Consider the following 26,057-nt stretch of genomic DNA (forward strand, 5'->3'; position numbering starts at 1 on the left):
ATCGTCACTCTTGGCACAAGATAAATTCGCGGGGTTGGACTCCAAAACACGATCCACGATTCGTCAATTCCCCAACTCTTCCCCATATTTCGCGGAGAATCGTAATAAGTCTTTAGTTAAGCTTAATGATAACAAACGGCCCAAACTAGCGACTAGACAGGAAGCTCAGCAGGCAAAATTGATAGGCGAACCTGATTGTCGGTGATTGACTCGGATCATGATGCTTGTTGTCTGGGTACTTGACTCGATCATCTTGTCTATATAAACCCAACCGATATCGTCGTCTTTCGTTTGTATTACTTCTTCAGTCCAGTCATCATGCATTTTCTCACCGTTGCTACCCTTGTTGGGGGTGCGGCTGCCCAGCTCAAGTACGCCGGTAACCAAGTCAAGTTTGTCAAGGAGTCGAAGCAAGTCGCTGCAAACTTTCCTGATGTCGACGACAAATTGTACTCGCCTGCGTTCCTGGACCCTGATCACATCCCTCAGGGCTTCGCCAACGGAACAGCTGCGCCAAACCCGCAGGGGTATCTAGAGCAGTTCCTTTGGACACTTGCTTCAAGGAATGACTGGATGACGTACCACAACCCTTCCATCAAATCAGAGGAGGGCCGGTCTATTCCTTATGTTTACCTGTCGGCATCCAAGTCGCTGCTTGAACCAATTGCCAGCAGCAATGGCACGAACAAAGTCCGTGTGTGGCTTCAAGGTTAGTACCAGATTGCCCGTTTAACTTGCAAAAATATCTAACAAACTGTGTCTAGGTGGAGTTCACGGAAACGAGCCAGCGGGAGAAGAAGCTCTTCTCGCATTGCTTGGAAAGATGGATGCTGAACCTAAATGGACGGCCTCTATCCTTGAAAAGTTGGATATCATTGTTCTGCCACGCTACAGCCCTGACGGATCAGCCTATTTCCAACGCACCATGGCGACAGGCTTCGACCCCAACCGCGACCACACAAAGATGGCCTCTCAGCAAACCATCGATGTTAAGGCTTTAAACCTCAAGTTCAATGCCCACGTTCATCTCGACTGCCACGAGACCAACGCTGTTCGCCTCTTAACCCACGACAACAAGACTTACATTCCCTCGCATGATGACCAGTTCTCAGCTTTCAAGAACCCCAACGTCCACAAGGATATCCGTGCTCTGGCTGAGTCTCTCGTTGTTCCCAAGGTTCACTCTGCGCTCAAGGAGAAGAACTTTACTACCAACGGCTACGTTGTTGCGTTCCAAGAGGAGGGTGAGGGCATTCGCCTTCAGGACTTTGTCACTGACACGCGTGGTGAAGTCACTGTTTTCATGGGTCAAGGTCTCGCGTTCCTGTCCGAGACACGAGGCATTGGTATCGGAGATCAATACTTTAAGCGCCGAACAGCGGCTGGTTTGACTGCGGCTCTTACCCTTGTGCAAACAACCGCCGACAACGCAGAGCTGATCTATGACACTGTTGAGGCAGCCCGCGCTGACTTTATCACCAACGACCAAGAGATCATCGTTCGCGATCAGCCTCGCTGGGAAAATTCCACATGGACTTACATTGATACCGAATCTGGCGAACTTACCGAAGTGCCTGTTTTGTTTGGCAACAACACTCCCCCTGCTAGCAACCTTACTCGTTCCAGGCCTGAAGCCTACATCTTCAGCCGTGCGTGGGCAGGCGCCGCTACTAAGCTTCGTGCCGTCGGTCTGACCGTCAACGAACTGGCAGTGGACTTTGAAGGTGAAGTTGAGGCGTACAACATCACCGAGGCAACACTAGCAACCCAAAAGTACGAGGGTACTATTCTCACCACAGTCAAGACCGAGCTGTTCAAGAAGAAGATGAAGTTCCCTGCTGGTGCCTACTACGTTAGCACTAGACAACAATACGCTGCCCAGGCTTTTGTCCGTCTCGAGCCTGAAAACCCTGATGGCTTTGCTACTTTCAACGTCTTCCCTGTTAGCACGGGCGATGAGTACCAGGTTTATCGTATTTCTGCATGAGAAAGATGATCTGAGATGGATATGATGAGAGCGATGAGGCGACGACTTTCAACGTATATAGTTTTTATTGCTTATTCAATAATTAAGGATGCCGATTATAGTATCAACAACAATGCACACAACTGTGACATGCAACAACTTTTGAAAGAGACTAATATCTCTATGTAGACTCCTGTAGTCCAACTCCCTGCATCTTGACTCCCTCAACAAAGTTGACAGGCGGAGTATAGGCCTTCCTACCATGTGCCATATAGGCGATAGCAGCAATAATAATGACACCAAACCAGATTAAAGGTGCCCAATTCGCCGATGCTGTATCAACAGGCAAAGTAAGAGGGAAACAGCAGAGAATAACAATGAACAAACTGTACAGTACTGAGAAAGCATTGATAGCCAGTCCAAACCGCCCCAGACTCCATCGCGCGTAGGGGAGAGTCTCGCCTCTAATGCGCTTGAGAAGAACGCAGCCGATGCTGAGGAGATACGTGGTCATGATACCAAGGGTCGAGAGAGATACGAGGACGGTGAAGGCGACGTCAGAGCCGATCTGGATTAGACTGAGGAGGGCAGCGCCGATGGACATGAGATAGACTGCATTGAAAGGCATGTGCCACTTCTTGTCCCTAGAAACTCGTTAGCATTTAGAGTATAAAACTGATGGAAGGATACTTACATGTGGCCAATCCACTTTGAACCAGGAAGTCCCTGATCTCGAGCAAAAGCCCAAGTCTCACGCGCACAAGTCGCAAGCGTCGTGATGTTGCCCAGATACACCAACAGCCACAGGATAACGTTAAAGAACAGATTCAAGCTCTGCGAACCCGTTCGGTCAAAGAGGGTGATGAAAGGCCAATCCGACGCGATCACCGGATCCAAAGGTCCAATGCAGAAAAGCATGGTGATGAGCATGATAAAGCCGAAAAAGACATTACCGATATAGGACCACCAAATAGCCCTAGGCACGATGATCGATGCGTTTTTGACTTCTTCAGACAAATGCACGATACTGTCTGACCCAAAACAACACCACAAAACATAAATCTGAGAAGAAATGTATGCGAAACCCATGTTATCCCACCCACTCTGATCAGTGAACTGGAGAAAGATGTCATTTGCGGAATTCTTATCGCAGAGAACCCAGAGAGGAATCATGACGGCGAAGAATCCGAGGACATGACCGATCAGACTGGCTGTTTCGAGCTGTGGGAAGAACGCTGTGCCCCAGGTGTTGAAGGCGATGGTGATGAGAATGACAGCCCACATGATGAGCGCGATTTGCCACGGTGTGAATGCAAAGTCGGGGTTTGTCACGTTGATGCAGGCTTGGACTTGGAAGGCGATTGTGTAGCAACTGCTCGCGAAACTGGCGAGCCAGCCAAGAGTTGTCATCCAGCCGGACGCATACGAGAGGACCTTTTGATACTTTGGAGGTGAGAATTCACTGACCCAGTCTTTTATCTATCAGCTGAAGAACCTGAGAGAAGTGACAGAGAGAGACTTACGATATTGACCACCGGAAGTAGGCGCCATAGAAGCCATCTCGGCCAAACTCGCGACAACAGCAGAATAAGCTGTGGTAGTTGTAACAAAGCACCAAAACACGCCCGCGTATCCTCCATTCGTAAAGCCAGGAGCCAGCGAAATCAGGACGAATTCCCATGTGGCCATGTAAATGGCTACAAAGCCAATTGAAGACCAAAGCGAGAAAGTGCGTTTGAATTGTTGCTTTTTTCCAAGACGCTGCATGTCCAGGTGGTCTTGTTGATCATTGTGGAAGCCATCGTGCTCGTTGTCGCTGCTCTGAGTAGGAAGAAGGGCGTTGTTCGCTTGTTTCGAGCTGGTGTGCGCGTCAACGGCGTTGGATGGATCCGTTGAAGATTTCGACGAAGAGTCCGTCATTTTAGCGCCTCGTCTGAACAAATAACAGCAGGCGAAAAGTCAATTGGAAATAAGACAAAAGAAAGTTCAAGGGAAGTGGTTTTAACTTATCCAACGGTGGCGGCGATCTAAACCGAGCCCCGCCCATAATTAAACACTCACACAAGCTAAAATACGTGAAACCTTGGCTTCTTGTCTACCATAGGCTTGATAAAGTCCTCCTCGGCCCTGGGATAAATCCTCCGCGACGGGCTTGAGGACCGTTTGTGTCGCTAGTTCGGCTGCAGCCGCAGATTAGTCGACGGAGACTCTATTCTACCGGGCCCCGGAGGGTCTGGATCCATGGGAAGAGTGGACTCGGTGATACATGGCATTAATGCGTGAGGGACCAAATCCTTCTGTGGTTCTGTTCCACTGGGCTGAGACGGTGGTGAAAATAAATAGCCAGTGAAGGACTCAGTATTGGAGAGCGTAAACTCACCGACTATTTTAGTCGTCTCCACAGCAGAGATCTCTGATACATCAAGGGACGAATTAATGTCTATATTGCTGAATTGTAGTACTATGTAGTGCCATCAACCTGTGACTTGGCAGTATGTAATGTTAAGAATATATTTCCAATAAACACCCGCATCCTTCGCAAAATGCATCATTGCATTAACTCTTTAAGACTGAAATTGTCGACTAGAATAGCCACAGTTGCCTCAGAAGGGCAGTACAACCACATGCTGACTAGATCCATCTGGAATTTAGACGAAACCACGCCCTCAACCTTTTTGTATCGACCAGGCGGTGTCTTCGAAATGACGTGCCTTTTGACAAGAGTCTTGCCCAGCTTTAAATCGATATGGCATCCTCCACTTCCTGACTCATAGGCAACCCAGGTTGACAATGTGTATTTCTTGGATTTCTCCAGTCCTGCCGCCCATTGTTCCATTGATGGCGCGCCGCCTTCCGTGATTGACATATATCTGCGATTGTTAGACTTATGTAATATTGACAGTAGGGAACACTTACAATGCTGTTGGTTTTGACTTGACGTGGTGGCTGTCTTTGAGTTCAGCGATGGACTTTCCTTTGACAGACCTCAAGACCCATGGCTGAGAAAAGAAGATATTAACAGGATCATCGAAGCCTGGGTTGCTAAGCAGGTTTATCGCTGTCGATTTGGGGCTTGATGTACGTGTGGATGTCGCGGTATATTTGCTGGCAGGCGCAGCTTTTGTCTTCCTCGTGTGCGTAGTTGTGGCACTCAAAGTCTTGGTTGTCGTCGTGATTGACCTTTTCGGCAATGATGTCGTTCGTGTCGCAGCTGAAATGATTGACGATGAAGGGACGTTGGACGCGTCAATCGTTGAAAGCATAGCATCGCTCAGTGTCGCCGACTTGCACGGGCCAGCATGAACTGCAGCAATGCCAAAGGCAAGGGCTACAGTTAAAAAGTTACAGATTCCCATTTTGCTATTGCTCAGAATGAAGAAACATTGGAAACGAAACGGAATCTTGGGACGAGCCACTTATTTATGACCAGGTTCTCAATATGAAACAAGGAGTCAAAGGGGCAGAGGTAATTTAAATGCAACAAAATAAAGGTCAGCTGGAGAGGCACAGCGCTAATTGCCTGAATTTGCGAACGGACATGGACTCTAATTTGGGACTCTTTCAGGGTCTAGCGAACAGCTATAAATGCGCTATGACGGTAACTCAGTGGCCTTTGTAGTTGAGAATCAAAGAATAGCACATCCGAAACATCCGTAATAATAAGCCACACCTCATATCTACGCCTACGATACAATAGCTGAGTGAAGGCACAAAGAAGCAATGGGAATCATGGAAGCAGGCAGTTTCGGAGAAAGATGTCAATTAGTATCTCTCCAATGTCTATATGCTTCAGAATAAATCAACAAGAATAAATAATTTGTACAAGAAGTAAAGCAAAGTAACAACAGAGCCAACACGCTCTCACGTCCTCACCCCCTCAAAGCTCAATCAATTAGTAGCTTATCGGATAAGCGCCATCCAGTCCTGGGTAACAAGGGAAAATCTGTCGGTAGCAGGCTTGACCTCGACCTTCTTGCATCCCTTGGCAATCTTGACACCGTTGAAGCGATCCGCAATCCAGGGAAGGTAGTCGACCTTGGCAGCATGGAGCACAGCACCGTGGTCAAGACCAGGGTAAGATCGGTACTCGGCAGTGGACTCGGGGAACTCCTTGCACTTGGCGTCGAAATCCTCCACGGCGTACTTGGCGTAGGTAAGAATGTCGGCCTCGCCCTGCACGACGAGCATGGGAGCAGCGAGCTTGTGAGAACCAGCACCGTTGAAGCGCTTCTGCCAGTCAACCATGGCGGGGTGCTCGACCCAGCTGGTGTTCTTGTAGAGTTCCTTGACAGTCAGGTTTCCGTAAAGAGAACCTCCGGTGGCGAGGCAGCCTTGGTCGGCGAGAGGAATACGGCTCATGAGAATGTCGGTGGCGTAATCCTCAACCTTGATTTCAGGATACAGGCGAGAGAGAGACTGAAGGAGGAAGATGGATACAACATCTCCGGCGGGACCGTCACCGGCACGGCGGAAAGACTCGGGAATAAGCTTGATGGGCTGGAGCGCGGGGGCCATGGCGACAGCACCGAGGAATCCACCGGTAGCCTTGCCTTCCATGGCCTCTCGCTCGTCAGTGCGCCATGCAGTCATGCCACCCTCGCTGTGACCAATGACAACCCATTCCTTGGTGATCTTGTTACCGAGAGCCTTGCGAGCGGCTTGAAGACCGAAACTGACATCTCCGGCGTGGAGAGCACCGGACTCGTACATGAAGCCCTCAGGAATATCACTGCCTTGACCAGCGTAATCAGGAGCAATGACGACGTATCCTTGGAGAACAAGCTCAAAGGGGGCCTGCCACTCGTAGTACAGACCGCGGTGGTTGGTAGGGGCGCACTGTCGGGTTCCGCCTGCTGTTCCGTGGGTCCAGACGAGAGTGCGGAAAGGCTTGTCGTTTCCAAGAGGGTTGGAGTAAGGAATCATGACGAATCCAGTGGCTGGGATAGGCTTTCCGTTGATGTCCTCTGTCATGTAGAAGTATCGGTTCAAGGTGACACTTCCAGGGATAGTCCATCGCCTGGTAGTCTCGATAGATGGGATTTCCTCCCACTTGACGAGATCACCGGCGGCATAGTCCGACATGTTGGCGGGGTTGGAGTAGAAAGGGTCGGTTGAGACATTCTGGTTGACCCAAAGATTGCTCTCACCAGTCAGAGCCTGGCGATATCCGAGTTGACAGGTTGTGTCGCATCGATTGGGGTCATTGGCGTAGGGAAGAGAATCTTGGGTGGCTGCGAGAGCACCCGAGGCGAGGGCACTGATGAGAATCTTGGACAACATGGTAAAGAGTGTCAGAGATGAGCGAAAGTGTGTTGATGGTGTAGAGTGAGAAAGTCGTCCAACAACGAGAAGACTTGAGGCTATATATAATAACTCACAACTCCAAAGCCAAGACGCTTGGATCGTTCAATTGATGCAACGGCGCCCCCGCTTGAATGAACTGCCGCGTGCAATTCCCCTTTCCCTTCCCGAACGCAACCACGGATCACGGATGGATCAGTTGATGGAGTCAACATCAACCGTTTACTTACCTAACAGCTCCCCCATAGGGCAGGTGATCTGCTCCAGGCGCATTTCCAATGCAACGATTGACCAGACCGTAGCATAGAGTCCCACAAGCACCAGCCTCATTGCATTCATCGCCACGGGCACGGATCGTGGATCGAGTATAAACCAGGTGTGAATCCATATGTGGTTTAGCGCGTGGAAACATTGTCCTATTTGAGTAATATCGAGTGCTGGGGGACGTTCTCGCTAACTCTATTCAAAGGGGATGTAACCCTAATGACGATTAACAACGGATGATTAAACTTTCGGATGGGTTAATAAACCGAGAGGCCTTATACATAGCTGATTAAGGACCACCAAAACAAGTTTGTTTATTATTGATATTAATGCAGGTTCTCACATATGTTGCTGACTTTACCATGATGAGAGATTGCAAGAGAATTACACTTACGTACACTCGTTCCATCACAACATATGAGAGCAACTAATGTTATGACATTCTCAAACCATCACCAAGAAATCAAATTGCAAGAGAGACTAACAGAAGCATTCATAGATCTATAAAAACGGGATAGGTGGGAGATAGTGTTTCGGTTATAGTCCAGAGGCTATGCAATTCTAGAAGCCCCTTTGAATTCATGCACGCCATTCGCGTACGTAATTTAGGGATGACCTTCCGAAAAAGGACGCCGAATGGCCCTGGCTAACTTTATTTTATCACATTTGAATTCAGACAGATGGTCTTCTACATCGGACGATGGTTGCTAGTCGTAACAACAAGGCAATATGGAACAGAGGGGAAAATGATCACCATCGTAGACATAATGCCAAATTCTCAAATGGGCTCAACGGGCGAGCATCTACTATTGAAGATAGATGGACGAAGGAATATTTTTCATGTTGTTCATGGCATTGCAAACCTAATTCGACGAGCCCATGTCAAGACAACTCCAAATTATCTCACATCGGGCCCATTTTTTATGCCTGATGAAATCGGCACTTTGAGAAACCACCGGCATATAATTGCCAAGTTGAGATCGATGAAGTATGATAGGTACAAGATTCAGTGGAGAGGCCCTTGGCTGACGTGTCACGTCTCCAAGCACAAGGCAGATGGGTGCCGGTACAGTGGTAGCAAATGAGAGGCCTCAAGATCCTGGACTGTATGTTGAGTTACTAGCCCGTATTGCATAACTGACTAAGGCTTACGTGACTATTTTCACATACAATCTGACCGCCGGTACGAGATAGCGAATGCCGTGATCGGTGGCTCTTGTAATTATTTGGCTCTTGTAATTATTACAAAGACAAACACGAAACTAGTAGTCAAGGTATATGCGTCCTTCACCAAGAGCCAGAGTAAGGGACTACTAGGACTAAGTGTTGATGGATTGTACCAAGAACAGATGTCACTCTCCAGTCTGGGAGACGAGATACTGACTTCGTCGAGAGTATGTCAGCTGTCGTTGTGTGCAATAGACTCTGGAAACATGAGTGTGTTGAGAAGGTTCAGGCTTCAGCTGAGGAACCATAAATATAAAATACACAAAATTTCTATTTTCTCTCTCTGTGAATCATTTGCTAGTATTGAACTCGCTCTGCGTTGCGACTTGTTTCTATAAAATACATAAATAAGACTCCATGGTTTACTATGTAGAGTACTGAATCAAAAGTCACAAAGGGATTTAGTACCGGTCAATCATACACTAAGTGAACATTTGGTAAAACGTTGAGAGTGATGTTGAGTGAAACCGACGAATAAGGTAATGGTGTATAATACAGATGTATTTCAGTGCTTGACTTGAAAGAACGACAAATGCACAGGATATGTTGACAAATATCCCGAGATACTAAATAGTTTTCAACAAAGATGATATTGTAAGCTACATGCTATTCCTTCTATTTTCTTTATTTAACATTGTGTCAGTGGTATCGGGTAGGGTTGTCGTCTGACGCACGAACATAGCCTCAACCCAATACTTGTTGTCTACCTACAGAATTCTAACTTTATCTTATCTTATCGTTCATCCCAGTCAAGTCTAGAATCCACAGAAGGTGACAGAAAAATCAAGACCCAAGGCTATGGGGCATAGGTTGATTGGCCTACAAGCTGGCCCAAGTCATGATTAGGTTATACGAGGCTCTCAAGCTTAATACTCTTTGACACTCACCCTGTAGCCAAGAGTTATAATTATACAGAGTTCATGCACCTATTCTCGTCCATGCAAAAGCGCTGCTCTGCAGCTACCATCCAATCCTTCTTCCTTCAATGCAACTCAAGACACACTCGTCAATCGATCATCGTGTCTGGGCCATCACGGTAACGTTGCTGTTCTATGATTATGGGATGGATTAGGGTTTCTGTCACTACGAGAGGTGACCATCTCGATGCTGTGTCTCTGCTGTGACTGAGAGACGTGTTTAATTAGCCGAATAATTTCAAGTCGTCGCCAGGTATTTCACACGTCACTTGCTGTAATTTTGCAAAGTGAATCACTTGCGTCACTAGATCGCTACTTGAGGTTCTGTGTTAAGCGCTTTGGGAAGAGTTGACTTGGCTTATACGTGCGGCTGATAAAGACTGCAAGATACCAATGTGCTGGCCGTGTACTACCCATGGCGCATACGAACAACCCGAACTACCGGAACACTCACAAAATTTAGCATAGAAGTTAGTTACATGTCAAAAAAACAAGGGAAAACTGGTTACCCCCAACATGCAGTTCACCCGGCCTTTCGGAACTGTCGATCATGTATGTCTAAGATCCACCAATGCACATATTGTAATGATTATGAATCATTTGCCCTTGTCCGACATGTCAGTCTTGTTGCCGTCGGCATGACCAGCAGTAGTAGTGACCATAGGCCGCAATAGTTCACGGCACGGCCCTTGCTAGTGCATAGAGTGACAGGATGCCATTCCTGCATATCTAGTGTCTGAGTAATAGCTAGAACCGAGTCAATGGTACCCTAAGACTAAATTCGCTCATGTCCAGGATCTACAAATCCCATGTCAAGTTTGTTGCTAGGCCGGAGACAGTTTTGGGATATGCCAGCTGAGATTTAGTCACTGGGAGGAAGGACGCGGATCGCTCGGCGTAATCCAAAGGAGTTGCCATAGTAGATCGGAGGTCTGTAGCTCAGGAATCCCAGATTATGGGATGGGATACGATATCTTGTTGGCTGAGACACTCACTAACTCGGTGGAGTGGGCGGAAGCGCAAATGATGAACAGGGGGTTTTGATCATGGCTTGAAAACCACCCTTGTAAGTGATTGCAGATCCTGCACTTCGACCCACCTGTCACCTCCCACCCTAACGAATCAACTATCACAGAGACAATACTGAATGAGCGGGAGGCCGAGTGGCGCCAGCTTGTTTGGCCAGCATCACGTCAACAGACAGGCCTCCCTTGATTGTACAAAACAAAGAAACACAGCGTTCATGCCGGATCGATCGTGACACGTTCACTTCTTGCTAGATTGGTGATCTGTCAGATCTTGGGACCTGCTAGTCATGGTGTCTCAGTTGTGTGATGGAGACAGTTGGTCAAGTGGATGGAAAAAAGGTCATCGTCACCTCAATGTCAGATCAGAGCATCCCTTGAATTCTTCTCATGGCGCGTTTGCCCTCAGGACTAATTGTCCACATGTCTGGATGTCCGTGCACAGGACTATCCAAGGCTGACAGCAGGATTAATGGGGAATTCCGCGTGTGCATGATACGACGATAGAGCAGGCTATTGCTGATTGCATGGATCTAACAAACTCTAAGTGGATTACTAAAGCCCTAGTTGAGCCTAAACAAACAATCTTTGCGACCCTGATATGCCAATCACCAACTGAATCATACCCAACGATCCTCCCAATACAATGAGGCCACCAATGGCAAAGACAATAAAGTAAATCAGCTCCAGTGGGCGTTCAACGAACCACAGTTTTCCCTCAGCTCGCCCACTCTTCTCCTTGCCCTGTATCTTCCCATCAGGAACATACTTGAAGTCAAGAATGGACCCACCCCCAAGCCCCTGGCTGCTATGGATGATTGCATTATGCAATCCCTCCCTGCACAGCTGAACCATCTTGTCGTCAAAGGACGGTACCCATCGTTGCATCGTAGCCAAGCCCCAGACGAGCCAACAGTGGCCCTTGAAGCACGCATACGCGTACCATCCCGGTCTCCCCATCCCGAGCTGATCGCAGATCTCGTGGCCGTTAAGCACACGGCTGGCAGCCTGGATGAACCCATCCGAGATGTTGATCGGGGGCAGGTCCTTGAGTGCCTCGACAAAGTTATGCCCAATGACGACAGACGTTGGTGTCACGAAGAGCTCGTTGTAAGCTAAGCTCTCCATCACCGCCTTAGCCTGCTTAGCCGAGGTGTAGTACTCTTGCGGTGCGCCAATCACATGTGCTACATATCGCCAGAGCGCGATGTAATCCTCGACTTCTTGCGGGTCAGGCGTGATGCCCATGTGTGGCAGCTGCAGCCAAGCGTGGTTGCAGCTGAAAGTGGCTATGGCGTGGATGGAATCCAGAGTGTTGATGGGTATCCCGTGGGATTCCTGGTCAAAGAATCGGCACTTGGATGCGGCAACCTTGAGGATCTGCTGTCTGACCATGGAGTGCATCAGACGCACTTTGATGATGGAGCTGTGGCCCGACCCCCCCGGTTTGATGTACTCGAGGGAGTGTGTGACCTGAAGGACCATCTGAAAGGTCTCGAGGAGGCGTCTCCTGAGTACACGGGTGCTGAATCCGCCTGTCCGGGCGAGTACTTCTACCACACTGGTGGAAGCGGAGTTCTCGCCTACAAAGCCTTGAAAGGCGAAGCCAATCAGGTTTGCAAGAGCATATCTGTAGAAGAAACGTTGCCCTCGAGCGATCTGCTCCCAGTCCACCCAGGATGGAACATGATGTGTTTCCTGCCAGAGCTGAGACAGATCTGCGTCTTGTTTGTGGTACTGACTGAGTGTTTCGAACAAGTCTCCTCTGCTAACTTGGTGACCTTGTTGTCTGAGCTGTTCATGGATTTCTTGAATCTTCTTCACAGCTGAGGCACCAAGTTCGTCACACTCGAAGCGTAGAGGATCAGTTTGGGTTTTGGGGATGTGCAGGTCTGTCCATGTGAATGTGTGGTTTCCAATGGTGCAAACTTGGTCTCCTTGGACTGGTTCTTTGAAGTAATTCATTGTGGTATAAGAGGTTGAAAAAAGCAAATAAGGATTTGGTATAACTAGTGTCGTATGCGTGTTTGCGCAAGATAATGAAGTGGGATATAGATGTAGTCTGACTGCTTTGCTGTGCCGTCAACCTGCCTTTTTATCACCACGACAGCATCATAGACAGACTCAGGCTAAACCTCCGTCTTACCTCGCACGCCTCCAACGAAAATCCAATATCACAAGATGTACAAGCAAAGTATCCCACCTCTCCCTTTCCTTACAGGGGTCATGGGCAACCAAGATCAGCTAGCCACCACTGGGAACCCACAACCAGACCAAAGGGAGCTGAATGAAGAGGCTTAGTCTCTTGGCCGATGATTGTCACAAACTAAACAGACTAAACACGAACTACTACCAAGATGTCTGTGATATCTCTCCCAATAGTCTTGCAAAGAGCCCTGGTCATGTATCACCAGACGGGATGACTTCTCCCTAGCTTGGGTCAGCTTATACACACCCTCGGGGCTCCTTGAGGCAAGAGGTTGCATATAATGACGCAGTATGAACCTGAAATCAAACAAGCCATTCTTGTCTTTCCCATCTTATATCAAGACATTGTGTCATACTGTCAGCAGAGCAACAGACAGCCCTTACATAACACTTGACTCACACATTTTATCTTTGAAATCCTCTCTCAAATTCTCCATCATTGGCAACTATGCACGTGACAGCAACAAAACAGACCAAGACTACGGTCATACTACCAGACCTTTTCAAAGGTTTCGTTGTTCAAACTCCTCGTGTCAACAAAGGCTATGAGGCAGTCAAACCAATCTCGGAACAATGGCTCTCAGAGTAAGCTCAACAGACCACCTTGGGTTGAAATTATACTGACACAAACCAGAAAATGCCAGTTCTCTCCTCGGATGAAGAAAAGAGTCGAGTTCTGTGACTTTGCTCTGTTCATCTCTATCACGGCTCCTGATGCACCTCAAGACAAACTCAAGACTATGTGTGACTGGGGTAACTGGGTAAGCACTCTCTTCATCATTCTCACGTACAAAACTAATTAAAACTATTTAGGTCTTTCCTTTTGATGATCGTAGGTGACATCGTTACTCGGTAGCGAATTCAACTGACAATCGATAGTGTTTGATGAAGGGTCATTGAAAAGTGCTCAAAGACAGGCTCAGCATGTCGTTGATAGTCTGATGGCAGATATGCTTGGCAAAACTTTTACCAAAAAGAAGATCCGTGTTGTTCAAGCTCATGATGATATCTTTCGAAGAGTATCCGAGGTGAGCACAAATCCTTAACATGAATATAACTGCCACTAACTTACACTGTCAAAGGGCTCAACAGCTGGTATGTTTGGATACTGTCAATCCCGTCCGCGAATTAACTAATATGATACAGGCGCTCGGACGAGATTCGCTCTCGCTATGAGAGACTACACAGATGGCGTGATCCACCATGTCAAGCATTTTTCATCCAACAGTATTCCAAGTATCGAAGAAATGCTTCATACTCGGAGATTATCGTCTGGTGTTACACCTTTGTATCACCTCGTGGAATTTGCTCATGATATCCGACTACCTGATGAGGTGTTTGAAAACCCTGTCATCCAAACGTTGGAACGTCTTGGTGTGGACTTTGTCTTACTGTAAGTTCAAAAAAGTTGTTTTAATAATTATCGTTGACTGACATGATTCTGCAGTGCCAATGATATTTTATCCTACAGAAAAGAAGAGGTAAGACATGATTATGGTTGTGATGGGACTCTTGTCTGACAGTGTATAGAATGACGATTCTCCTTTCAGCATGGTTGCCTCTTGTCGAGCTGCTGGGCAATCTCCCCAAGAAGCGTTTGACACGGTGGGCGCACTTCTTGAAGAACGACATCAAGAATGGCAGACGGTCATAGCTGAATTGCCAAGCTGGGGGCCAGAAATTGATGCTAATGTGGCAAGATATGTCGAGGGCATCCAGAACGTGGTCCAAGCCAATGTCACATGGAGGTACCGACTCTTGTTTCTGTTCAATATTCAGTACTGAAGTGCTAACATGTGATAGCTTTCAATCGGGGCGGTACTTTGGGAAACAAGCCCAAGAAATCCGACAAACTCGGTTGGTTGAGGTGATGGTTGACCCGCCGTATCTGCAACAGCAGAAGCAGCAGCAGCGGCAACGCCGTGCAGCCAACATGCATTCAGGTCAATGGTCAAAGAGCCTGTCGTCGTTGGTTCAGAATGTATCCTGGTCGCTTGTTCTGAGTCTGGTGATCATTTGTCACTTTGCCGTAGTTAGTCGGCAATGAGTGTATGTAGATGTTGACGATCAACCCAGGGATCTACCTTGGATCTGATTGTCGATTAGATAGTGAGACAAGACAAGCCATTTCTTTGACAAAACCTCTGACATGAGTGACAACTGCCCGACCGAATGACTGTGACTGTTTTGAAAGACCGAGCCCTAGGCTGAGTGACATTAGCTTGTTTCCGTGCTGCTGTCAACCCACTCTAAGCACTAGAGCTATCAAGTAAGATCGCCCATACCCCTGCCTCGGACAAGGATATCCCTGCGCCAGGCCGTCCTTCAGCAGGTGTTTAGTCATTTTTGCTTTGCCAGACATTCGGATTCTCGCTGCTGCCGAAATAAATAATATTGAAGACTCACGAATGATGCCGTGAATGTCTACGTTGATGTCTCTGCGCTTTGTCGTTGTCGCATTCCCCTTTTTGGTTGCAAGTGTATAAGGGGCTGGTGGAGTAATGTTGCACGGCCAAGGAAGAGCGATACTACCTTATCTCACTCACTACCTACCCAGGTACTTACTCATGCAGGCTGGGCAGGCAATGTTTTTGCGATCGGGGGTGGAATTCCCGAAAGCTTTCGGCGAGGATTTCGACCCGAAGCATTTCGGCCAACACCGACTTTTCGAAAAAGGGCATCCGAAAAGACAAACGAGAAAATGATGAATCTGATAAAGATGGCTTGCTCAGCCCTAAACTCCCCCTCCATACTTCTTTCTCTCTTCTTGTTGATATTAACTAGATAGATCCCCTTCTGAACCTTCAGTTCTTCCCGCTAGCGGCCGTGAACTATTTGCAGCCCGGGAAACTCAAAATGTACCAGCATCTCAACTGGGGACCCTACCCCTCCCCGTATTCACTGGTAAGCCCTGATTGCAAGTGTTATTTTATTTGTTATTGTAACTAACCTCGCTTATACAGCACCACCTGGAAAAAACCAGCGATGTTCCACTGAATGACTGCAAGTCTCAACATATACTAGACGTTCTTCCTCCCAAGCCGATATTGGGTATGTATTTTGTCATCATTTAATTGTTCTCATTTAGCTGACATATTTAGACGCTCTTATAGAATCATTCTTTAGTGATATCAATCACCACTACAGCATAATAAACCCATCCTTCTTCATACAGCAATATGTCGACTGGTCCACAAAGACGGAGCAAGAGCAGTACCACGATGCACAGCTGACAGCGCTCATCTTGATGATCTGCGCCTGCGTCACACAGCAACTACCGCAGGGTGGTGCAATACAGCTATCTGAAAGCTCATCTCTCGACTATCACAGCGCTGGTCAAAGGCTTGCCATGGCGACATCCGCTGGGTTGCACAGCACAACAAACCTTCAGTGGAAGGTCCTCTCAATCTGCTGGTTCCAAGGTGAAGGCAGGTTTATTGAGGCATGGCACACCATCGGGCTGGCTATACAAGAAGCCTACGAGCTAGGTAGGGTTGCATCCGTGCGTCATGGCTGTGATTATTAACCCTTGTTACTAGGATACCATGAAGCCCGGTCTTGCACAACAGAGTCGAGAACAGAGGCACAGATTGGACGACAGATCTGGCGGGTATTGCATTGCTGGAATTGGTAAGCAATAATTGAGGCTGTTACTGGGTGCTTGTACTAACCTCGCCTAGGCAATTATCCTTGACTCTGGGCCGACCGATGATAATGAACGACATCGACTCGGACCCTGATGTGGAAGTCGATCTGACTACCATGCCACCATCCTCGACACTCTCTACAAGGCTACAATACCAGCTTGTTTGCTCTCTTTCCAAGCGCTGGCACACACCTCATCGTATCGACTCGCCATCAGAAATTCGCGCGCATGGACAGATGGTTGAGAAATACATGCAATCTCTACCGCCCGTCTACAGAATAAACAACACCGATACAACCAACGATCAGAAATGGCCGTGGCTCGTAACACATCGCTACTACGTCCAAGCCATGATGTACTTCATGATTCTCCAACCATACAAAACATATCTGTCAAATCCATCAATTGATCCAATGCTCCCAGAGGTTCAGAAGATGCAACAAGAAGCAACACAGTATTCTTTAAAGGCATTGGATGTAGCTGGACAGTGGTCATCGTACGCGCTAGACGGAGATGTGCACTTCCATCTTGTTGTTTTATGTCTCTTTGACACAGCTGCATTTTTGAGCACAACGTTGGCCAGGGACAGTGTTTCACAGAAGGGAGAAGTTATGGCTGCCATTTACAATGCGACAACGGCATTGCAGCAGCTTGGGAGGATATCACAAGGCGCAAAGACGTCGCATATTCTTCTTGGTCGGATTCTCAAGGGTGCAGCAGATCGGGCGAAATGAACTTTATGTAGATGATTAATGATGATGATACCACGTTGGATGAATACACTACCTCTCTCTCAAACTCTTTTATTCTGATGCATGAGAAACGATACTGCAAAAAGGTGACATCATGCTTTATTGTTCAAGGACAATGGCTGTGAACAACAATAGAGCTTATGCTGCACAGCCTCTTTTACAATCAGGACGGTATATGAGTCACCGGTAAGAATAATATTTGCTTCGTCATAATAGAACCAGTAAATAATTAAGCTTAATTATGGAGTTTTCGGTGAATGACTTCGCAGTGGTATACTGATATAAAGACGGCATCCTTAGGGGATCAGGAAAATTGGCCGCTGAGAACATGAGAGACGAAATCAGCAGGTCAACTTATGCTACTAAAACTATAGCCTTTACGCTATTTATTTTTGTGCCCTAAGACTTGGGAGGTCAACTTTTCTGCTACCCACTGGGTCATGCATAGGCGCCTTGTCCCGACGTTTCTTTCACTCATAGATTTCCTTACCACATCTTGTCTAACGAAATAATTTATATCCTGCCGCGCGATCTCAAAAGCTACGCATTCCATCCTACTCGAATCATTATCGCACTCGACCCGTCGTTTATGCAGAAAGACCAAGTCGTGCCGCAAGAACAGTCAAGAGTCAGTCACCCTACGCATCTGTTCAAATCACTACTGACCACAGACACCGACAGTCACATCACACGACACCCCATCATCACAGTCAAAATGTTCAAGCAACGATCACACGATACCCACCACGGCACGCATCGCCCGCAGATCACATCGAACCCGAACCAGTATGAGATCGCTCTTCTCGGCGACAGCCTCTTTGAGCGCTTCAAGACCACCGGGTCCAACCTCTCCATCAATCACAACCCATTGATCCTGAACCTGGGTGTCGGTGGCGACAAGGTTCTCAACGTGCAGTACCGGATCGACCAAGGCCTTTTGTGCTTGCTCAAGAACAACCAGCCCAATCTCAAACTCATGTACATCCACATGGGATGCAACAATCTCAAGAAGAATGGTCTTCGGAAGGACGATGCGGATGCCTACGCGTCTTTGATCAAGAATATCCAAGAGGTGCTTCCGGATGTCAAGATTATCATCACTGCGTTGTTCAAGCAGCGTGGTTTGGCGGATGAGATCATCGACGAGGCAAATCAGATGCTTTGCGACATTGCTGATCAGAATGGTACTGATTTCTTGCCTTTTGGAGATGACCAGGAGGGCATAATGAGCGAGGATAACGTTCATTTGAATGCGACCGGGTATGTCAAGTGGAACGAAGTCTTGGAAAAGGACATGTCAACTCGGCAAAAGGCAGATTGGACAGGATCACGGCACGATTGATGATAAATCGAGAAAAATATGCTTTGTGTCTCTGTGATAGTGGAATTATTTTTATAAAGAGAAAGCCCGTGGAATCATCATTATGGCGTGTCCCTTCCTAACACAGTAGAATGCTACAGTCTATTATGTACCAAGTCCTCATCAGGTGTAACCATGCTCACATCCACTGACTCAACTGCTGTCGCTCCTCCTCCAAAGTCTTGAGACTCGTGGCTATCATGGTTATCTGATGCTTCTTGCTCGCGAGGTCCTGCTTGGCCTCCATCAAGATTCTGCTCCAGTTCTGCACGCCCTGCCTCATCTGCTGAATGTCGTCTTTCAATAGCCTCGTCGAATCCCCATCGCCATCCTTTAATTCACAGCTCGTCATCCCTAGATCGCACGCATCCGCCAGACTCCGGTGCAGCGTGTCGAGATGCATGCTGCACACACGCTCATAGTTTTCGATATTCTGCATCGTGATAGAGCGCTCTTGATTTAACCGGTTCAGCTCTGTACTTTGTTCGCTGATGAGCTGATCAAGAAATTGAAGCTGATGCGCGTTGTGCTCTTTGATGAGCGGTTTTGTCGTGGGCTTTTTTTCTAAGGGTTTTGGTTTCGTGGGGAATTGAGCGAGGATTGATGGGCGCAGTTTTAGACGGACGATGAGTTTGTCTCCTTTGAGTCGCGGATTCGACAGTTTGCGCGGCTTCTCGGGCGTGCGAGTATCATGGCGACGAGGAATGGCGCTGACCATTTCTGAGGATGTCTATAGTCCTGGCCACGGGCCTATATCGTGTTGTGTGATGTGTTGTGTCTCTCTACTAAAAGTGAGGCTGGTAATGAAAACTCATGTTACGTGGCAAAAAAATGAGGGGGCGGCTCAAGAGAGAATATGTCTGACGCGTTGGAGCCGCGGGAAGCAACCTTGAAAACGCGTTTGATAATTTGGCGTGTGTTACTCGGTTAACAAAGTGGCTTCTTGGAGAAAAAATGTGTGGATGATATAAAACGCGTAGAGCAGAACTGAGCTGAGCTTGGATGGTGTAAGAGTCATGATGGAATTAAATGATGACTGGTAAAATATTTTAGTTACCAAGTGCCTAAACTGTAGCTACCCGCGTACCCTGTACCCTGTCTGTAGCTGTCGCAGGTTTATCATCTATCACATCATGAATTTGAGACATCACATCACGTTTAGAGCCAGGAATTATTAGAAAATATATTAATGATTTAATTGATCTGTTTAGACTAGTATCTGAGTCATCTTAGATATAGAGCAATTCAACACCATACAATCGCCTTGTAACTTTACGCCACAGTGGACAACCAGGAGCCCTTTTTGACCTGCCACCACGAGTCTCACTCTGCCAAAGAGAGCGACAATATTGACGGCATCGTTTAGTGACACGTTATTTAGTTTTTCCTGCTCCTCTGAAAGCGACTTCAGACAATATCTTGCATATTATCTTTGTTCAGAGATGCAACCCTGGACAGGCACAGTTTTTCCACCTGGCTCGCCAAAGACTGATTGTCAGTTCGGTCCTGTCCCGATAAAGCATTTCCACCATATTTGACATACTGGCTGGAGCTAGATACGGCGCTGGATCTTGCGTTGGATCTCAAGCTGGACCTTGAGCGTTGGCTTCGAGCTCGAGCTGGAGGTGGGCCTCCATTTGCTTCATGGCCTGAAGCAAGGCCTCGAGCGCAAGGATGAGCTGAGCCCTAGATTGGGGTGTGCTAGTCGGTGACATGGCATTCAGTGCTTCTCCATTCTCTGGAGATTCCAGTGTCATGGCATTCAATTCACTAGCCAGTGCCTCACTAGCTGCTGCCATGTCGTCCATAATCTGGGCGCGGTCTGAAGAAGAATTTGTGTTTGACATGATGAGGATTTTGTGATGTGGAAAATTTAAAAAGAGATGGATAGACAGGAACATAACAGTTTATTTTATACCTGAAGACAAGGTTTCCATCTTCGATTTCACTTTTTCGAGCATTATGACTCCAATGCTCACACGGGACGTTTATTTTATACATGTTGGTGTGACTAAGATTTTATTTACAGTTAGGGAAAATACAAAAATAAACTATAAACCATGCTTTACTATCACCCATAACAACTAAAGTTTATGAGTAGAAACTCAAGGGGAAATGTCTCCCAGGAGGTGATCTAAACTTTCTCTGGCATTAGATACTTACGTGGGATGGCTCCCATGCACACAAGCTCGGTGCGTGCAGCCCAGAGGAAGCTTCTTCTACTACACACGTATTCTTATTGGGAAAGTCAGTCATTGAAAAAACCTTGATTTGACATATTGGGTTTTTTATCCAGATAGATCTTTCGTTGATAGTTCTAAGTACATTAAGAAGGCCATAGTTCTGGCTGATAGACCAAAAGAATTAAATGCTTACAAGCTCTGTACGATCCTGACACCCCTCGTGTTACTCGACTCGACTTTATTGATGTGGCCAACACAATAACTGTGTTTATCTGCTACAGCAAAGCTCCAGAAAAGTCCACTCAATACCTAACTACACGCCCTTTAACCTTTTCAGAATATCAACAGTGTCAAATATAACAACAACAAGGCAACATGTGAACGATCAAGTGTTCACCACGTTCTAAGGACTACACTCGGCTAGACAAAGAGGTGGACTGTAGGCCAAGGCCATGATCGCGAGAGAGATTACACAAAGGTAAAAAAGTAACAAGTTGACACCAATACCTAACCCTACATTAATCATCCCGATGTGACCTGAACAATACAAATTTGACTCAACTCTTTACCACGTGACGTTCTTGTCATTCTGGAAGGGGTTTCATCCATGCATTAGCTGATTCGCCAACACAGCACAGAAGCTGATGCTTCCATGAAACCAATCACTACCTAACTCCATCAGGCAGGTCAAGATAACTTGATTCACATTCATACTGACGTCAGATATCACCAAGATCTATCTTTCCACATGAAACAACCGAGATCAATAACTTTCATTGTCAAAATCCATCTCTGTAACCACAACATCGAATACCGTCAAGATGGGCATGCCCTACTCCAAACAAGTCAACGCGGCATTCGATCAAGTCACCCCGCTTGTCGCCGCAGGATTCGAAGTCCTCAAAACCACAAAGAACATCGCCATTCTTCTCGCCGTCATCCAAATCTTAGTCGCCATCGTGCTGACTTTGACTTTGTTGGCGATACTCGCCTTGATATACTCGGTCAATCCAGATTTAGAAGCAGAAAGACAAGCTCTTGTTACACCATGCATGCAGTGGATCGCGAGCTGGCTAATCGAGTACGGGAATATTGTTAGTTGGTGCTTGAAGTTTCTTGTTGTGCTGTGTATTGGTGGTCTGGGGGCTTTCATCTGGTATAACTCTACGCCGACGTTTCCTGTCACTGAGAGACCTGCACTCGAGGACGGTGAAGGGGAAGATGGAGAGGAGCTGAGAGATGTTGAGAAGTTTGAGTAAAGTACATGATATCCATGCTTACTTAGGCAGTGAGTGGGAATACTGTCGATCAACACCTGTCGCTTACTTATATATCCGATTGTATAGGACATCGTGTGGGATATAATATCGCATTTACATCACCATATCACAATTAAGAATTAGCACATGTTATAAAAATTATCGTCTAGGCAATCAAATTATATTACTGTATACTTACTTACCTTTCATTTCCCAACGCCTCGAACGCCAAAAAGAAAAGAAATTACCTTTCTAGAACCCCGACATTAAAAGTCGAAGCCACTTCCATAATCTGCTACCTGACTAGCAAGTACACAGACCCAAACCGCCCCTCAGGGTATCAGAAAAATTGACCGCCGGAAGCATAAAAGACGAAATTAGTAGATCAGCTTATGCTACTTAGACTATGCTCTTTAGGCTATTTAGTTTTGTAACCTAAGACTTAGGAGGTCAACTTTTCTGCTACCCAGTAGCCGCCCTCGTCTGGCAATGACTAATCAGCTTCAGCCTTAGTCCAGATCTTGGGGTTTCCATACCCGAGACAAAGCTGCCAGAACAGCTCCCGGTAGAACCAATTGATCCCATCCGCTGGCCACTGCTGGTTCGCATGGCATCCGGTCCATGTTGCCAGGAAATAGTGAACTTCATCTTGAGCTTCGCTTCTGTCCTGGTCGGTATGGTCCTGGCTCCACACGATAATTGTCTTGTCTCCAGGTTCATCCGGGTTTGGCGTGAGGTGCAGCTGTTTGAGGCCCGGACCCGAGGCAGTGTCGGGCTTGAGCTTGAACTTGATGCATCCGTGGGCAAACATGGCAGTCTTGTACTCGTACCCAGAGATGTTCTGGTTCAAGAACTGTGGGTTGAGTTCTCGAAAAAGTACAACGAGCTGGCCGCTGCGGGAGACTTCATAGAGGCAAAGAGCCTGGGCTCGCACGTGCGAGACCTTTTCGCAGAACTGATCCATTCCGTCTTCGTCAATCATGTAGACATTGCCGTCTTGATGGCCCCAGGAAAGCGTGTACATTGTGGTGATGGTCCGGAGTTCGTTGTCTGGTAGGATGAAAGCACCCATGCTGCAAATCACATCGATGACGATGCCTGTAATGGCACATCGTGAGAAGCGATGGCTAACTTTACCGCGACGTACGGAGAAGTACTCAAACTCGAACTGACCTGGATACTTGCGCATCAATTGATCAGAGACTTTGAGCGACGTAGCCGTACAACGGCCAGCCTTACCCTTCCATGTAGCCTCGACAACGGAACCAGCTCCGATGCATGCATCTAGAATGGTGTCATAGGTTAGGTCTCGGAATACACCCTTTGGATTTGCGATAAGATCATCGACAGACTTACCGGAAATCAGCAAAAGGAATTCGATCTGTTTGTACGATGTGTACGGTCCCTTGTTGTAGACATCTGTGAACTCCTGATTGGCATAGGCCAGGAGTTGGGTAAGAGACGGCATGTCGACGATGGAGGAGGGTTGCGGTGGGAAAACGTAAGAGGTGATGGTGAAAAGATTCTGATGTACTTAGTGTGAGATGTCGAAAATCTTAGCAATAGTACAAATAACGAGTTCAGAAGATGTGTAGTGGGAGAAAGATCGAAAATTTGGAGTGGTATGAAACTGGGTATTTAAAGGAACGGTGAACATGAAGGATATTGAACATATGATCAAACAATGCATTGTAATCAACAATGGAGGTGTGTTGTCCTCTAGAATAATGGATTTGAATACCACTTTCAATCTAGTGAAGCATGGTATGCGACATAGGTGGAAACTGTTACTGAGTTGTTTGTTGGCTTTGAAAGAGTATGGTCACCTACCACCTCGGACTTGAGTGACAGTCAGTGTCAGCAATGGATTGTTATACTCTACTATTGCTTAAACTGCCCAAACCATAAACTATCATCAGGTCTCATCCCAGACATGACACCTTCCCTCAAACACATATCCTTCTCTTGAGAAGCAAGTTTCCAATCCTTCATAACCTCCGGCCTCACCAACATCTGCATTACCATTCCAGACTCAGCATGCCATGTATTATGACAATGAAAAGCCCAAAGACCAGGGTTATCTAGCACGACCCGAATAACAGCCCAAGCATATCCCTCTACCGTCACTACATCTCGTCTCAGAGGGTTCTCCAAAAGATTGTGCTTTTCAAGGTACCCTGGAAGTTCGGCAGGACTGGGCGGGTAGCCATCTCTCCCTTGCAAAAGAACAAAGAATTTGTGACCGTGGAGATGGAAGGGATGCGCACCGTCGTCGAAGTTGTTGATAGAAATGTCGATTGTTTGAATGCCTGTTGTTTCCAGAACAAGCTCCTTGTTACGATCAAACAGGTGTTCGTTGATTGCGATTGGTGTCTTTTTAGATGTGCTTTGAACACCATGATCCAGGAAGCGATGTAGCGATGGGTTAGTAATGTTCGGATGCCACGTCGACTCGTTGAAGAAACCTCTAGCCAAGCGCCAATCGCCAATCTCAAAGTTTGCCCGCAAAATGATGACTTTGTCTGCTGGGGGTGGTGAGATAACTTCGACTGGTCGGAGGGAACTTGTATTTAGGTCGCGACAGATAACTTCGATGGCATCCGGCCATTCCTTGCTAGTCGGCTTCTCATATGAAGACGTTTTGTTATGTCCTTCATATCGGATGATTGCTTTCGCTTCGGACTCTAATCGTTCGTTCTCATTCTTGAAACAGTGCGTCACCATTCGCGCTCTCATCCAAAAGGCAGACCCTGTGGTGACATTCGTTTCCAAGATGACGCTATACCGTTGCGCAGGAAGAATGTTGAGTCGATGGACCGATTCAGGATGTACATCCGTGCCGTCGACTTCGGTAACGTAGAATGGATGCTCGTCGAATTGTACTTGAAACTCGGCAAATGCGCCCACGTTTATGATGCGAAGTCTGTGTCGTTGACCAGCCTCCAGATTAATGTTCGGCATCTCTCGGTCAGTGCTGTTGCAATCCCAGCCTTGAAAGTCCGAACAGTCGCGAATACCCCGTCCGTTGATAAGACCGTTGTCCGGAACAGGTTCATTGTTCTCTTGGTCAGGAGCAAGGTACTCCATCAGTAGCTCAGAAGTCAAGTTGTGGTAGTGATCCTGCAGCATGACAACTCGATCCGTCGCATAGTCTATTTTCTGAAGGTCGTGTTCCTTTTTCGAGTGGACAACCATTGGCCCAAGTAAACCATCGGATGCTTGCGCGCTGTGATGCGCATGATACCAATATGTCCCATGCTGCCCTCTCACGTCGAATTTGTAAGTAAATGTCGAGTTTGGTGCAATTGGACATTGCGTGACTCCAACGGTACCATCCATACCATTTGTCCCGTTCTGGAACATGCCGTGGAAATGAATCGCTGTCGCATTGGGAGCATCGTTCTTGATATGCACAATGATAGTATCTCCTTCATTGCATTCTACTAATGGACCTGGAAATTGGTTGTTGATGAGAAGCATGGGTCTGTAAACGCCATCTGGATTCAGTGTTGCTTGATTTATTATCCAAGAATATTCTCTGGTGGTTGGAGATGCGTTAAAGTCCCATGTTTGAGATAAGATGTACTCATTTGTGTCGCGAAGTTGGGGTATTGACGGGATACCCTCGTTGTATTCGACGCTGCTTGATGCCTGCGTCGCCTGGGGCTTTGTTGACTGAACATGTTCTGAATGAGAGTCTCGGTGGTGTTTAAATGATGATTGCTGGAAGAAAATGAATGCAGTAAGCATGAAGATTGAGAGGACAGTTAGAAAAGCGACGATAAGTCTCATCCACCTTCCCACGAATGTCTCGTTCCTCGTAGAGGTGGTGTCTGACATTTCAGCCTCCTCGCTCCATGAATCTGAAGACTCATTGTCATCTTTCTTGATCCATATGGACGTCGTCTCTCCCATCTTCAGTCAGAGACTCATCAATGCAACGAGATTG

The 26,057-nt window shown here is 47.1% G+C and overlaps 13 protein-coding genes across 13 annotated transcripts; 5 read left to right on the plus strand and 8 right to left on the minus strand.

Annotated features, from left to right (window-relative positions):
• Nucleotides 1-318: 318 nt before the first annotated feature.
• FPSE_07035 (uncharacterized protein) lies at nt 319-1,987 on the plus strand (the record flags this gene model as incomplete). The annotated part of the gene is made up of 2 exons (XM_009260153.1): nt 319-709; nt 765-1,987. 2 exons carry the CDS (start codon nt 319-321, stop codon nt 1,985-1,987), a joined length of 1,614 nt encoding a protein of 537 aa, XP_009258428.1.
• A 160-nt stretch (nt 1,988-2,147) lies between these two features.
• FPSE_07036 (uncharacterized protein) lies at nt 2,148-3,886 on the minus strand (the record flags this gene model as incomplete). The annotated part of the gene is made up of 3 exons (XM_009260154.1): nt 2,148-2,610; nt 2,661-3,438; nt 3,490-3,886. The coding sequence occupies 3 exons, from the start codon at nt 3,884-3,886 to the stop codon at nt 2,148-2,150; spliced, it is 1,638 nt and encodes a 545-aa protein (XP_009258429.1).
• Nucleotides 3,887-4,514: 628 nt separating this feature from the next.
• Nucleotides 4,515-5,322, minus strand: FPSE_07037 (uncharacterized protein; the record flags this gene model as incomplete). Its single annotated transcript, XM_009260155.1, has 2 exons — nt 4,515-4,836; nt 4,883-5,322. The coding sequence occupies 2 exons, from the start codon at nt 5,320-5,322 to the stop codon at nt 4,515-4,517; spliced, it is 762 nt and encodes a 253-aa protein (XP_009258430.1).
• A 544-nt stretch (nt 5,323-5,866) lies between these two features.
• FPSE_07038 (uncharacterized protein) lies at nt 5,867-7,246 on the minus strand (the record flags this gene model as incomplete). The annotated part of the gene is made up of 1 exon (XM_009260156.1): nt 5,867-7,246. The coding sequence occupies one exon, from the start codon at nt 7,244-7,246 to the stop codon at nt 5,867-5,869; it is 1,380 nt and encodes a 459-aa protein (XP_009258431.1).
• Nucleotides 7,247-11,273: 4,027 nt separating this feature from the next.
• Nucleotides 11,274-12,665, minus strand: FPSE_07039 (uncharacterized protein; the record flags this gene model as incomplete). Its single annotated transcript, XM_009260157.1, has 1 exon — nt 11,274-12,665. The coding sequence occupies one exon, from the start codon at nt 12,663-12,665 to the stop codon at nt 11,274-11,276; it is 1,392 nt and encodes a 463-aa protein (XP_009258432.1).
• Nucleotides 12,666-13,356: 691 nt separating this feature from the next.
• On the plus strand, nt 13,357-14,955 carry FPSE_07040 (uncharacterized protein; the record flags this gene model as incomplete). Its single annotated transcript, XM_009260158.1, has 9 exons — nt 13,357-13,493; nt 13,543-13,669; nt 13,722-13,740; nt 13,788-13,936; nt 13,991-14,003; nt 14,055-14,301; nt 14,356-14,389; nt 14,439-14,656; nt 14,712-14,955. 9 exons carry the CDS (start codon nt 13,357-13,359, stop codon nt 14,953-14,955), a joined length of 1,188 nt encoding a protein of 395 aa, XP_009258433.1.
• Nucleotides 14,956-15,764: 809 nt separating this feature from the next.
• Nucleotides 15,765-17,288, plus strand: FPSE_07041 (uncharacterized protein; the record flags this gene model as incomplete). Its single annotated transcript, XM_009260159.1, has 5 exons — nt 15,765-15,812; nt 15,872-15,959; nt 16,010-16,396; nt 16,448-16,538; nt 16,589-17,288. The coding sequence occupies 5 exons, from the start codon at nt 15,765-15,767 to the stop codon at nt 17,286-17,288; spliced, it is 1,314 nt and encodes a 437-aa protein (XP_009258434.1).
• Nucleotides 17,289-18,021: 733 nt separating this feature from the next.
• On the plus strand, nt 18,022-18,648 carry FPSE_07042 (uncharacterized protein; the record flags this gene model as incomplete). Its single annotated transcript, XM_009260160.1, has 1 exon — nt 18,022-18,648. The coding sequence occupies one exon, from the start codon at nt 18,022-18,024 to the stop codon at nt 18,646-18,648; it is 627 nt and encodes a 208-aa protein (XP_009258435.1).
• Nucleotides 18,649-18,805: 157 nt separating this feature from the next.
• FPSE_07043 (uncharacterized protein) lies at nt 18,806-19,384 on the minus strand (the record flags this gene model as incomplete). The annotated part of the gene is made up of 1 exon (XM_009260161.1): nt 18,806-19,384. The coding sequence occupies one exon, from the start codon at nt 19,382-19,384 to the stop codon at nt 18,806-18,808; it is 579 nt and encodes a 192-aa protein (XP_009258436.1).
• Nucleotides 19,385-20,249: 865 nt separating this feature from the next.
• FPSE_07044 (uncharacterized protein) lies at nt 20,250-20,513 on the minus strand (the record flags this gene model as incomplete). Its single annotated transcript, XM_009260162.1, has 2 exons — nt 20,250-20,404; nt 20,453-20,513. 2 exons carry the CDS (start codon nt 20,511-20,513, stop codon nt 20,250-20,252), a joined length of 216 nt encoding a protein of 71 aa, XP_009258437.1.
• A 1,157-nt stretch (nt 20,514-21,670) lies between these two features.
• FPSE_07045 (uncharacterized protein) lies at nt 21,671-22,108 on the plus strand (the record flags this gene model as incomplete). The annotated part of the gene is made up of 1 exon (XM_009260163.1): nt 21,671-22,108. The coding sequence occupies one exon, from the start codon at nt 21,671-21,673 to the stop codon at nt 22,106-22,108; it is 438 nt and encodes a 145-aa protein (XP_009258438.1).
• A 493-nt stretch (nt 22,109-22,601) lies between these two features.
• On the minus strand, nt 22,602-23,576 carry FPSE_07046 (uncharacterized protein; the record flags this gene model as incomplete). Its single annotated transcript, XM_009260164.1, has 1 exon — nt 22,602-23,576. The coding sequence occupies one exon, from the start codon at nt 23,574-23,576 to the stop codon at nt 22,602-22,604; it is 975 nt and encodes a 324-aa protein (XP_009258439.1).
• A 413-nt stretch (nt 23,577-23,989) lies between these two features.
• FPSE_07047 (uncharacterized protein) lies at nt 23,990-26,023 on the minus strand (the record flags this gene model as incomplete). Its single annotated transcript, XM_009260165.1, has 1 exon — nt 23,990-26,023. One exon carries the CDS (start codon nt 26,021-26,023, stop codon nt 23,990-23,992), a length of 2,034 nt encoding a protein of 677 aa, XP_009258440.1.
• Nucleotides 26,024-26,057: the final 34 nt, after the last annotated feature.

The sequence above is a fragment of the Fusarium pseudograminearum genome, chromosome 4, assembly GCF_000303195.2.
Source record: "Fusarium pseudograminearum CS3096 chromosome 4, whole genome shotgun sequence".
Taxonomy (NCBI): Eukaryota; Fungi; Ascomycota; class Sordariomycetes; order Hypocreales; family Nectriaceae; genus Fusarium; species Fusarium pseudograminearum.